The following is a 12,792-nucleotide window of genomic DNA, read 5'->3' as shown; positions in this document are numbered from 1 at the left end:
AACGGAATTAGTACGTACAATCTGCGCATACATGTAAGAATAAGGAGAAAATGAAAGTATATGAATTGGATTACCGACTTAATTTCCTCTTTAGCCAATGCTATTCCCACATTTGCTTATTGGAAACAACACTCACTCTATGTAACAACCAAAAAAATGGTTAATGAAGGTTATCTATCATTAGAGTAAGTAATTTTACAAGGCTATGTTTTTAAGGCTTCAGAATTACAGATTTGGTTGTGGGAGCAGAGTCTTGGGGGCAAGGCACCTCAGATAACCTCACCCACAGAGATTTCTCAAACAGTGCTTTTCTGTGTGTAAACAGGGATGAGAAGGCAGGATCGGTTTCTGTTCTTGCTATTAAATAGTTGGCTTTCCTTCAGTGCACTCTTAAGTTTCTGCACAATGCACATCCTTCAGCACCCTAAGGAGCATAGACAAAGGACATCAGGAAAGTTCACCTACTCCCACGTCACAGAACAATGCTTGTTGCTAACTAAGCAGTTCCCAGGGCAGATTTATGATGTGCAGAGCCCACAGTGAATATTCAGGTTGGGCCCTTGGAATCTTGAGGTCAGAGGCACGTGATGCTGCCCAACCCCGGGGCTTTTAGAAAACACGAAAATGTGACCTAAAGTCTGTGCTTGCATGCACACCAGAGACTACTTAGGCATTTTGAGAACTTAAAGCACATTAGGGCCTCAAAGCAGCTTATTGTTCATGCTCTAAGATTTCACCTTCTACTTCTCACTTGCTGCTATTTCCCTCACCCCCCACCCCCTCTGGTGAATAGAAAAATGTCTATTGAGTTGAGAAACACAAGTTAACTAAAGAACAGGTCTCTCATGTAGAAAACAACCTGGTAGAATGACAGATCATATATACTACTTATTCTCATTTCTAAACAAAATATGACTCTGATATTTTTCTTATATTCTTATGTCCTAAATTTTTATAACAGGACAGAATCTCTACTCTATGTGCTAATGCAACCTATAACATTGTACAATGGTTGCAAGTCCATTACAAATCTAAGTACTTCAAAAGCCAGGTGTAGTGGTGCCTACCTTTTATTCCAGAACTTGGGAGGCAAAGAGACAAGTGGATCTCTGTGAGTTCGAGGCCAGTCTTGTCTACATAGTAAGTTCTGAGATAACCAGAGGTATATAGTGAGACGCTGTCCCAAAAAAGACAACAACAACAAAAAAGAATGAATATACCCAAGTGCAAGAAAACGTTTCTTTCATGCTGTCTTTCAGGGAATATTCTGGACAGAGTTATTTTCACAGGTTTATACCATGCTATAAACATGTAATGTAGCCTCGGAGAGTAGTGTCTATCTCTTGTTGCCCAGCCCAAGCATAAAAGTGAAAAAGATAATTGTTTATTAAAACTATGAAATAATTTAATTTTATCTCTACTTTTCCTCTTTAATGATCATCTACTAAATATCAGAATTGCGTTAGGGAACAGAGAAACATATAAACACAATGGACAGTGCTTGTGCAGCTTTATAGACATTCATAAATATCTAAATACATGACAAGTATTGAGGACCATGGGTAGGTAGTCCTATCTAAGTGGAACAGTATATCTCAGATTGAACAAAATTGCTCACGGATCACTGATGCTGGTGCCTTCTTTCACATACCATACACATCTCAGGCATCAGTCTTTGCAGGCATAGTAGCAATCCACCTCAGTACTCGGGATGTAGAGGCAGGAAAATCAGGAATTCAAGGTCAGCCACCACTATACAATGGGCTCAAGGCCAACCTGAATTACGTGAGACCCTGTCCCAAATATTAAGTAAAAAGTCCAAAACTATCTATAATTCCAGCTGACTGTGTGTGAAGATGAGTGGCTAAACCATGGTCTCTAAACAATTACTAGCCCTTTACTTCCTATTGTGTTCTGATGGAGTTCTGGTGTTGAGAAATCTGATAAACAAACACTAACATAGACAGTGATATTAAGGGAGAGAGGGAATATAAATTTTAAAAACGATCTCTGAGAAAGAGAGACCAATATTATGAATAAAATACAGCCCCGAAAGCAATCCTAAATCGCAAGACCGTCTTTTTTTACAGACAGTAACAAAGTTTGGAAGTTTTGGCTTGAGATGAGAGAGGCTGATAAAGCCCTCAGTCCTCAGCTCCAGCACCACGTGACTGCGCTTTTCCTTGTCTGCTAGCTAGGAAGGAAATGCCTGCCTAGCACCTACCAGAAGGAACAGTAGCTTAGTGAGAATAAACAACAAAAAGAGTGGTCCCCTACCCATCGCTTCCCACCGAGTGCGCTTTGGACATATCGGCGAACTCCTCTTTCCTCTTGCTGCCGCTGGTGTACTGCTCGCTGTACAGCTTGAGAGACATCTGCTCAACAGCGTCCCTCTGTGCCTCCAGGTAGCAGAGCTGAACCTCAGCCTGGAGAGAAAAGCAAAGAAGAATCTCTTTTAATCCAGAAGGAATGCGTTTCAAGTGAGGTGTAACAGTTGAAAGAAAGAGAATTGCTCACACCATTATACTGCCTGTGCAGGGTTGGATTTAATGGGATCAGCTGGGCATATTACAGAATTACATTATAGATCCGAATCTTATAAGTTCTTTCTTAAAATATGACCCGAATAAATGAACGCCCAGAAGACTAGGTAAATATCACAAACTATCCCTGCCATCATAACACGGCATGATAAAACTTTACATAAAAATTCAATGAAATCCCTTAATAATGCTCTTCCTCGTGTTGCCACGGATGTAGCCTTTTAAAAGAAGTCTCCATTCAATTCATACACTAGGATATTTCATGTGTGTATATTTATTCCTTTTTCTGAATGCTTTTTTAAAAATTTTCTTCACTGGGGAGAAGTAAGATGCCTACTATTAAGTCTACTACATATTTAATAATGGCAATATACTTCATTTATTGCATTTTTTACTCTCTGTAAATTTAATAATTTTAAATAATGAATATAGTGACTTTACTTACACATAGACTTGAATTGTTAAATTTCATAAACACTTGGGGGCTCACTTCAATGGGAAGTTAGTAATTTCACTAAAGGAAAGTAACTAATCTGCTAAAAAAAAAATAAAGTAATTAATTTCATTTAATGCTAGTTTTTTCTTTTCTTTCTTTTTGATTTTATTTTGAATTACTTTTTTTTGTCATTCAGAGGGCAAAGAATGCAGAACTATTTTTGCGTGGAAGCTCACTGGGCAGATGGGTAGACAGCATTGCAGCTGTTGCTGTCCCTGTGCCTTTGGGTCCCCTAGAACACCAGCAGAGGGTGAGAATGAAGTCCTCTCAAGGGCAAGCTTCTCAGAGATGGAGGGGAGGGGCAATGTTGAACGCTCATGCACTGAGGATCCAGGGGACTCTTGCTTTTCTTTCAGTATGCTTCACAAAATCCAACACATCAACATTTCTGATCAATCTTAAATCTATTTCATAATTTCACTGTGTATTTTCCTAGAACACTAGCCAGCTGCTGGGTAGCCACCAGAAGTGTGTCATATGTAAGAGAAGTTAAGCCAGCTACAGCCTTCTATTCTTGGCCCCCGGAACCAGCGAAGGCCTTCTGCCTGGTCTCTTGTCTTTAGGAGTCAGCTATGGAGAAGAGAGGAATTTGACTAAGCGGTGATTACTTAAAGGGCCTGAACCCACTAGAAATCTTATGTTGTTGCTTTTCACCAGCAGATAGTTATGAATGCTCTAAATTTCCACGGAAAATTTAAAGAGATAGTGTTTAAGTTACTATAGCTATGTATTAAAGTTTTAGAAAGTCCAAAACCAGTTTCTATCATCCATCTAGATTTTTTTCATGCTCAAAACAACTGACTTTAATAAGAAGAGATTCAATTAGATTAAGAATTATATATGTATATCCATAGATGATATGGACCTGTATATACACATATATACATGTATGTACATAGATGGTGTATATACGTACATACATAGATGTGCTGATGAATAGAACTAAAGAGTTCCTTTGCTAAGATTAAGTGCCTCTGCCAATCTAAATCTCTTTGTAGGCTCTCTCAAGGTTTTTTCCCCCTAATTCTATGCTTTAGTCCAAACACAAACTCAAATGAGACAGATTTGAAGAAAAAAAAAATCATTTTTAAAAACAGCGTCACTATTTCTCTGTGGATACTTTTAAACTTCACTATATTTTACATACGGACACTTAGCCTGATAAATATTAAAAATAGTTTACTATATGATTTGGCACTTTTTTATTGGATAAAAAAGAATGAGACTTCAGTGGTGTGTGTGCCTCTTTATTTCCAGGTGGCAGAGATGCCGAGCAGATGGAGAAAATGAACTGGGCTAGAGATACCGGTGAGACAATCAGAGGCAGATCTTCAATCTTGCAGGAATATTGGGATTTGAACACTGACTTAGACATAGTAGTTGAAATGCGCAGGGAAATAGGATGCCCTGGTACAGGCAACATGATGAGAAGAGGAGAAGAACCACGTCTCCCTCCAGGCTGGGTGTTAGCATCACTTGGCAGACCCAGTTGGGTAACTCCTCGGCCGTCCCACGTCCTTTCCTCTTCTCTCCACCGTGCCACATTCATTGTCTATATTGTTTCCTGCTGATCTTGCTGTTTCACAGCTAAGATCACTGGTGTGTCAGAGCTTGGGCTGGGCTCTTTTCTTCATAGCCTTTACCAATGCGTTAAGTGTCAACTCTAGAGTGATGCCTTCAGCCACCCCGCTCGGAGCTTTACACCAGTCACCTGACTTAGATCGTTTTAAGCCCCACTGTTTAAAATGTACCTCTGCATTCTCAGACTCTCCAAATGCTCCAATTCTTCCTATGCTTTATTCGCGAAACAAATAGCCAGAAGCTAAATTGGCAACCTGACTTCTTGCTCTCCTCTCCCACGAGTTAGTCCTTACTGTATGAATTCATCCTCCACAGAATATCTCCAGCCTCCCCCAGCCGCATGGCTACGGTCTCATTCAAGCATCCATTGCTTCTTAGTTGCATCACAACAATTATTATTTAGCATGTATCTCCTGTCAGTCACATCTATTCCTCCAATTATTTTCACTTCCATTGGCAAGAGTGGTTGTTATAAAAAGAAAAACAAAAACCTAAACCTGCCTCACTCCTGTATGCAGACCCAAGAAACAAGCTTCTTTCGTGGGCGGAGCGATATCTTGTCTAGGCTAGACCTCTGATAGTCTCCCTCTTAACTGCCATATTCTTGCCTTCTTTAATTCTTTTTTTGTTTTGTTTTGTTTTTGTTTTTTTTGTTTTTGTTTTTCGAGACAAGGTTTCTCTGTGTAGCCTTGGCTGTCCTGGACTCACTTTGTAGACCAGGCTGGCCTCGAACTCACAGCGATCCGCCTGCCTCTGCCTCCCGAGTGCTGGGATTAAAGGCGTGAGCCACCACGCCCAGCTCTGCCTTCTTTAATTCTTTAAACATTGCACATTTTTAAGCAATTGCTTCTTGTCTTGTGGATTTTCCCGATATGTTATTCCCTTCCTCTGGGACATTCTTTTGAATGTGTTTTATCTTCCAGCTTACAACTGACATGCTGCTTCTCAGAGTCCTCTCTCAGGGACACTGTTGGGACAGAGCCCTACACAGCACATGCAAACGTAAAATTTTTACGTTTAGTGTTTGATATAGTTTCAGATTTTCTTTGAATTTCAATTATGAGATGTAGCTGTGTCTGTATCCTTGACATTTTGTATTCTGAGCACCCTGGACCGAGGTGAGCATTAGACAAGTAATTGCTGAATAAGTGTATGGTCTATCCATGCACTTATCACTCATACATTTGTTGAGACTTTATTATATCTGAGGAGCTACCAGCTGCTGTGGGTAGAAGGAAGATAAAATGCTTTCTCTTTCTGCAAGGGAATACAGCGTAGATGGTAAAGGCTTGTGTCACGTAACATTGTTATCGGAAATGAAACAGCCACCTGAAGGCAGGAAATAGGCAGCAAGGCTTGATAGAAGTGGTGCCTGAGCCAGCACTGAGGTGATAAGTATGACTTTGGTAGGTGGAGCTATCTCTAGAGGCAGAATTATTGATTTGTTTAAGGGCCCAAAGTCAGGAAAGGACACAGTACACTCAGAGAATGGTGATTGGAGCTTCCGGGCACCAAATGAAGAGGCTAAAGTGAAGGGTGCACACTGGAGGATGCATGTGAGGGAGCTCCAACGCTATTCTGAGCATAACAAAGAGCCAACAAAGCCATATGTGACGGCCCTGGTCTTCTACTCTCTCTTTTTCCACCAGGATGAGATTGTTACCTTCTGAATAGCTTAAGTATGCTTGCATAGCTCCCGCCTCTTGGTACGCCTGGAGCAGGGCTCAGTGTGATGGCTGTGCTTGGTTGCCAACTTGACTATATCTAAAATAAAACTCAAAAAGAGAGGGCACATCTGTGAGGGGTTTGGTTTGGTTTTTGGTTTTGGTTTTGGTTTTTGGTTTTTGGTTTTGTTTTGTTGGGTTTGTTTGTTTGTTTGGTTGGTTTTGGTTTTTGTTTAATTTAAAGTAGAACAATCCATGTCTAATCTCAGAGCTGGGAAGACATGAGCCTTTAATCTGTACCTTGAGGTAGGAAGCCACACCTCTAATCTGGACCACACCTTCTGTGAGAAGCCTGTATAAGGTCATGGAAGAAGGATGCTTTTTCTCTTTCCCTGTTTGCCTGCACCTTGCTACCAGCCCATTCCTTCACTGGTATTAGAGCCTATTTCTTTGGGATTCCAGCATACACTGGTGACGAGCTAAGACATCCAGCCTTGTGGACTGAACAACTGCTGGATTCTTAGACTTCTCATTCACAGCCAGCCATTGCTTGATTAGCTGGACCACAGCTTGCAGGTCTTTCTAATAAACCCCCTTTCCATATATGTAGAGAGATTCATTCTATATGTTCTGTGACTCTAGAGAACCCTGACTAACACACTCAGTGGGAGTGCGAAGGCAATCAGCAGCTCTCACTGGGTTGGAAGCCCAGCATCCCAGACCGTGGGAGCCTATGATGTGCTAGTAACCTGTACCTCCGGTAAACCATATCACACTATGGACTAAATTGTGTCCTCCCACACTCATCTCATGCTGCAGCACCTTTTGCACTAAGCTTCTGGAGAATGCTAAAACTAATCTTGGAAACTCTCTTAGAAAAGAGCATGAGCATGTTTTCTGTTGTGCCTACTTCTGAACACCTCTCTCTTAACCTGCACCTTTAGGTGTGTGTGTATGTGTGTGTGTGTGTGTGTGTGTGTGTGTGTGTGTGTAAAACAAACTCGACTTCACAGTGACTAGTATTGAAATTCTTTTCTGCACCAAAGCCAGGAATCCCACTGGTTCTGAGACAAGGTTCCCTAAAAGTTTTCTTTTGAGACAAAGTCTCCTGGGTGGCCTAGAACTCACTATGTAAACCAGGCTGGCCTCAAACTTATGGAGATCTTCCTCTGCGTCTTCAGTGCTGGGATGAAAGGCACGTGCCATCATGTTTGATAAGGTCCCTAAGGGCTTAGGAAAACTGCTTATACAGCTGAGAATGATGCCGGGGAGTTGTACCTTGTCCTCACCTTCGTTGCTAACTTCTTTGGGGCTTGTCTAGGATTTCTCTGGTGGTTGTGATGGTGGTGGTAGGGGTGGTGGTGGTGATGGTGGTGGTGGTGGTGATGGTGGTGATGGTGGTAATGGTGGTTGGTAATGATAAAACAAGGGAGGACTCGAATAGACTTTAAAAGGACAAAGCATGGGTTTGGTCTTAGAGGCCTCTCCATTAAATTCAAAGTATGGGCCACCTAAGCAACAATACAAAAATATGTTAAGCTTGTTAGTGGCTATCACCTCAGTGTGTAGGTTTGCATCACTGTTTTCCTTCAGACACTGTTGGTACCACATGTATTCAGACATGGTAGCCTCATACTATTTTCCTTTACATTTATTCCCTTCTTCAAATTATTCTTTTACGTTTTACCTAGTATTAATATTAATGATAAATATACTCTTTTTTTATAGTACATGGGATCTCGCTCCTAAACTCAAAAGTTAATTTGATTTTTTTTAAAAAATTGCTGTACATAAGACCTGGTGGCTCTAAGTATTCAGACTAAAGAAACTTGTGCTCCTATCAACAGGACGCTGTATATCTACCTAACCACTGAGACAATATATCCTGGCCATCTAAAATTTACATACCCAAATTAAATTTCTGTTAGATTCTATCTTAAGTTTTAACAATTATTGACATCATGGGTTATCAAACACTTCACGATGGAGAGGACCTTCTATTTCCAGTGCTAATCTTGGTCATAACTATCTGTTACGTGCTTTATTCCTCGCACATGGTTTGAATCATGAGTAATGACGTCATCCTTTCCAAGTTCCTTACAAATGTTGACTCTCTGACCTCCAAGTTCAGACCCTCTCATGTTCCCCTCAGACCAGAGAGGCTGAGGCATCTGATCCATTGGCAAGTAGGGTTTCTGACCTTACACAGCATGGAGGAAGCTACAAACAGTTTTCAGCCTTCTGCAACCCTCAACATTAAGGGCTCAAAGTCTCAGAGGGGGAAACTGAGGCATGCTATGAACAGCATGGAAATTTCTGGGCATCAGAAGGGGAAGAAGCTCAACCCAGGAGTCTGGTTAAAGCTCATGGCCAATTGAGAGTCCAGAATTCCTGCACAATAAGCTTTTGCTGGTAGTGGCTGTTGCAACAGAGACAGCATTCTTTTCATATGTAGATGTTTCACATTAAAGTAACAGCAAACCAAGCTTAGAGCTTGAGATAGTTAATTCGCTAACAGTAAAGATAGACCCTGTACGCCTGTGATCTACAGTTTTACCTTATCTATTATAATCCTAAGCCTTGTGCTGGCTAGACTTAAACCAACTTGATACAAGCTAGAGGCATTTGGAAAGAGGGAACCCAACTGAGGGGCATCAGAGAACATGGAGCTAACTGAAAGCTGGAGGCTGGATTTTGTGGGAACCTACAATGCCTAATATGATATAAACAGAAAAAATAAACTTTATTTGGGGCATGCTACTAAAAATAAATTTTTAAATATTTTATTAATTTATTCATATTACATCTCAATTGTTAGCCCATCCCTTGTATCTTCCCATTCCTCCCTCCCTCCCGCTAAGATAATTTAATATAGCCTTAAGTGGCAGTTAAGAGAGGCATCCAAAAGAAAAATTAAGTAAAAATTAAAGATGTTGAACGATATGAATATTATGTGTATACTGATATTTTGATATTAAGTATATAATATATGATTATATTTTCATTCCAGCAAACCTAGGCTTAGGGAGGTTAGTGTCCATTCTTATATCTTTATGTAAAAGATACAGAAACAATATTTTAGATCTTTAAGTGATCATTTCTATTTGTACTGACTTGTTTGGAAATCATTAAAGAGGTTCAGAATACTATTTAGGAAATTTAAATTTAAAGCTGTACTTTTAAGAAGACTTGTGAGACATTCAAGTAACATTCAAACAAAGTGGGGAAATTAACATGAACACCATTTTCCTGATTTCTTTTGCATTTGTGTATGAAGGAAAATGTCTTTCTCCTCCATTTTAATGGATATGGGATATTTATTAATACAACAAAAATACCTCCACCTAACAGACAAAACCCAATTATGACACACAATTGCATTTGTAGGCCCTTCATCCACCATTGATTCATTCATATTCTCTTTCTCTCTCTCTCTCTCTCTCTCTCTCTCTCTCTCTCTCTCTCTCTCTCTCTCATCTCTCTCCCTCCTTCCCTCCCTCTCTCCCTCTCTCCCTCTCTCCTTCTCTTCCTTCTCTTCCCTCCCTCCCTCCTGCCCTCCCTCCCTCCCTCTGGTCTGTCATTAATGCAAGTGGTTAAGTTCATTAAAAACTCAACATTTTATGTCATGAGCTACGGTGGGGGAAGTGTGATTACATGGTGTGGACTCGAGAGTTTCTCCACTACTGTTCCCTTAGCAGATGTCTGCACAGAGACAGAGGCATCAAGTCTATGTTTATATTCTGCAACAGGAGCCTAGTCCCTGTCTTCCACCTACAACCTACTTTCCAACCTACAAATAACTCCTCATTGTCTGCCAGAAACTAAAAATTAAAAAGGTATATTGTGCAGCTACAACCCCAGCTCTCTAAGCCTGCTGGCCTGGCAGCTCCTCCCTCAGTGCCGTCACACTGACAAATGCCGCTAAGTCTGTGGCTATACCTGCACTTCAGCTCCTTTGAGTTTCTATAGAATAGTTGTGTTTAAACAGAGACGGGGGGGGGGCGGGGAGGAATGAAGCAAGAACAACAAGAATTACTTTACATACTAATAATAACAATTTAGTAATCAAAACAGAACCAAACAAGTGCGCCTTTATGCTGTCTTCTGAAAACTCAGCCTCCTAGGGCGGCAGTAATCAGGGTGAGTGGTGCAGGGTGCATGCAGGCGCCCAGCTCAGCCCTGTATCCTCATTTCAAAGAGAATCATTCAAGCCGACATCCACCCTGTCAAGAAGCTCGACTTTGAGCTGCTAATGTAGAATAAAAATCAATATAAATTTTGATCATTTGATGAATATTTACTTCTTTCTTTGGTGTTCGGGGATTTAGAATTGAAAAGTGCTGAATCAAGTCATTTTATTTTTTTTGTGTTTGTGCCAACACCAATTTACTACCCTCCAGAAAGTTCCTGAACAAGATGTCTCAGGTGGCAGGCATGTTGGTTTTTCCTGTCAATCATAACAGTATGTCACTAGGGGACTGTAACTATTTCCCTCTCATACTCTTAGTGGTCCAAAAAGGATTCTTTTGATTACTTCCTTGGAAAAGGTAAGCTTTCTCCTTATGCACATATTGTAAGCCTGGGTGTCTGTTGTTTTTGCAGTCAGCCAAGTCAAAATTTTAGGCTTCAAGGGTCATATACAATAAATAGAATTTATAAATGGCTTTCTCCATATACAGCATTCAGCACTAACCCCCAAGACAAAGAGCGTTTGTAGAGCTTTAACCTTTCTCTGTGCAACCAAGTAACTAACAAAATATCAATTGATTGCTATAATCAGTAGAAAGGCTTCACAGTAAAAAAAAAAAACTTACATTTTTATTATAAGTGAAAACATGCAGATAACATCAAGAAGGCTAGCAATTGAAATGTGCCTCTCGTATAAGATTATTTACACAAGTACAACAGCGTGCTGCCCTTTTATTATGATGTATTGCTAGATATACAGAATATATATTTATATATTGCACACACAAATATATTTAACAAAAGCTTACTCCTCTATAGAATGTTCCCATAGTGACACTAAAACAGTGGATAATAGTCTTTCCCAATTTGAGAGGGACTAAATTAATCGCAAGCACCCAAAAGGTAAGCTATTCTCATTTGTGAAAATACCTTGCATGTAATAAAACAGCAGAGGACACAATATTAAGGAGACATTTTGTTGGTTCCCTATAAATTAAATAAAAATCGCAGCAGCTGTGTTTCCCATGGATGAGGTAGCTTTAGACAATTGTTAGACATTATGTAGCCAGATGTTTTAAATAAAACAAGGTATTCAGATGGCTAGATACCTTGCTAGATATGAAGGCAATTATAGGATATCTTTGTTAAATTACATTTTTCATTTTTTGTGAGGAGGAAAAAGAATTGTCCTGGAAACAGTACCAACAGGAAATGATCCTATATCTAAAACAGCTGGATACTGTAACTAATATAAATTTACTTGAAAATAAAAATGCTGTGTGCCTCTGGAGACATGCAGTAACATGCCAGAAAAACAAATGAGAATATCAAAGTATTTAAAAAGGAGAAAATATATTTTATCTAGAAATTGTGTTGAGATATAGTCCACTGATTAATGAGAAATATATGGAGATGAAGGAAAAAGGAAAGTATGAAAAACTACTTTTAAAATTATAACAAATATTTTATTTAAAGCTATATTCATAGGAAATACCATTTTTTAAGAAAACACCATTGCATTTTATTATATAGACTATTAATCACAATAACCCAAAGGCGTATACTTGTGCTTAATTGGTAGATTCTAATGAAGGAGAGAATGCTTACTAACTGAGCTGAACCCTAAATGTTAAATAAAATGATTGTAGAAATTCACAAAGCCATATGTAATGGGCTGTAAATGGAAACGCCTACTACCCAGTTTCCTCCTTATCCCAATTCTTGTGAGCTGTTTCACTGGGGGAAATTCCTTTTCTGTGGTGGCTTACACTACAAAGACACAGACATTAACATATTAGCATGGAACATCTCCAATTTCATGCATTTTAATTTTCTTCAGTTAACAATAAAACCCACTAGCACACAAGAATATTTTTTAAAATATGGCTGGAAATGTATTTGCCAGGTCACCAAGGCAGCACAGCAGGTAAAGCAAAGCACACATCCATACCACAAAGCCTGACACACTGAGTTCAGCTCCCAGACACTCATGGTAGAAGAGAGCTCATTTCTATGGCTCCTAGACATATACAAACACACACACACACACACACACACACACACACACACACACACACATTTAAATATATATTTATTTATTTAAAGATTCTCTTGCACAAAAGATGTGAGGAAGCCCACAGAAGTGCACCCAAGTCTTGGGTGGTCACTCTCATAACCTAAGTCTAAAACTTATTGGGGTCTATCTCCTTGGAGGTCAGGGTCTCAGACAGGAAGAGATTGTGAAAGCCAGAATTTCCAATGACCCCAACATCCCAAGCGATCACAGCAGTTCAGAAACAGCCCCTGAATGTCAGCAGGA

General features: G+C 39.8%; 1 protein-coding gene across 1 annotated transcript in view; it reads right to left on the bottom strand.

Annotated features, from left to right (window-relative positions):
- Akap6 (A-kinase anchoring protein 6) overlaps nt 1-12,792 on the bottom strand; it is a 443,673-nt gene that overhangs the window by 128,605 nt on the left and 302,276 nt on the right. The window contains 1 exon segment of the mRNA XM_051145949.1: nt 2,278-2,426. Coding sequence (XP_051001906.1) covers nt 2,278-2,426 — 149 coding nt within the window.

Source organism: Acomys russatus, chromosome 1 (assembly GCF_903995435.1).
Source record: "Acomys russatus chromosome 1, mAcoRus1.1, whole genome shotgun sequence".
NCBI classification, from domain to species: Eukaryota; Metazoa; Chordata; class Mammalia; order Rodentia; family Muridae; genus Acomys; species Acomys russatus.
This window is presented reverse-complemented; position numbering and strand designations above follow the sequence as displayed.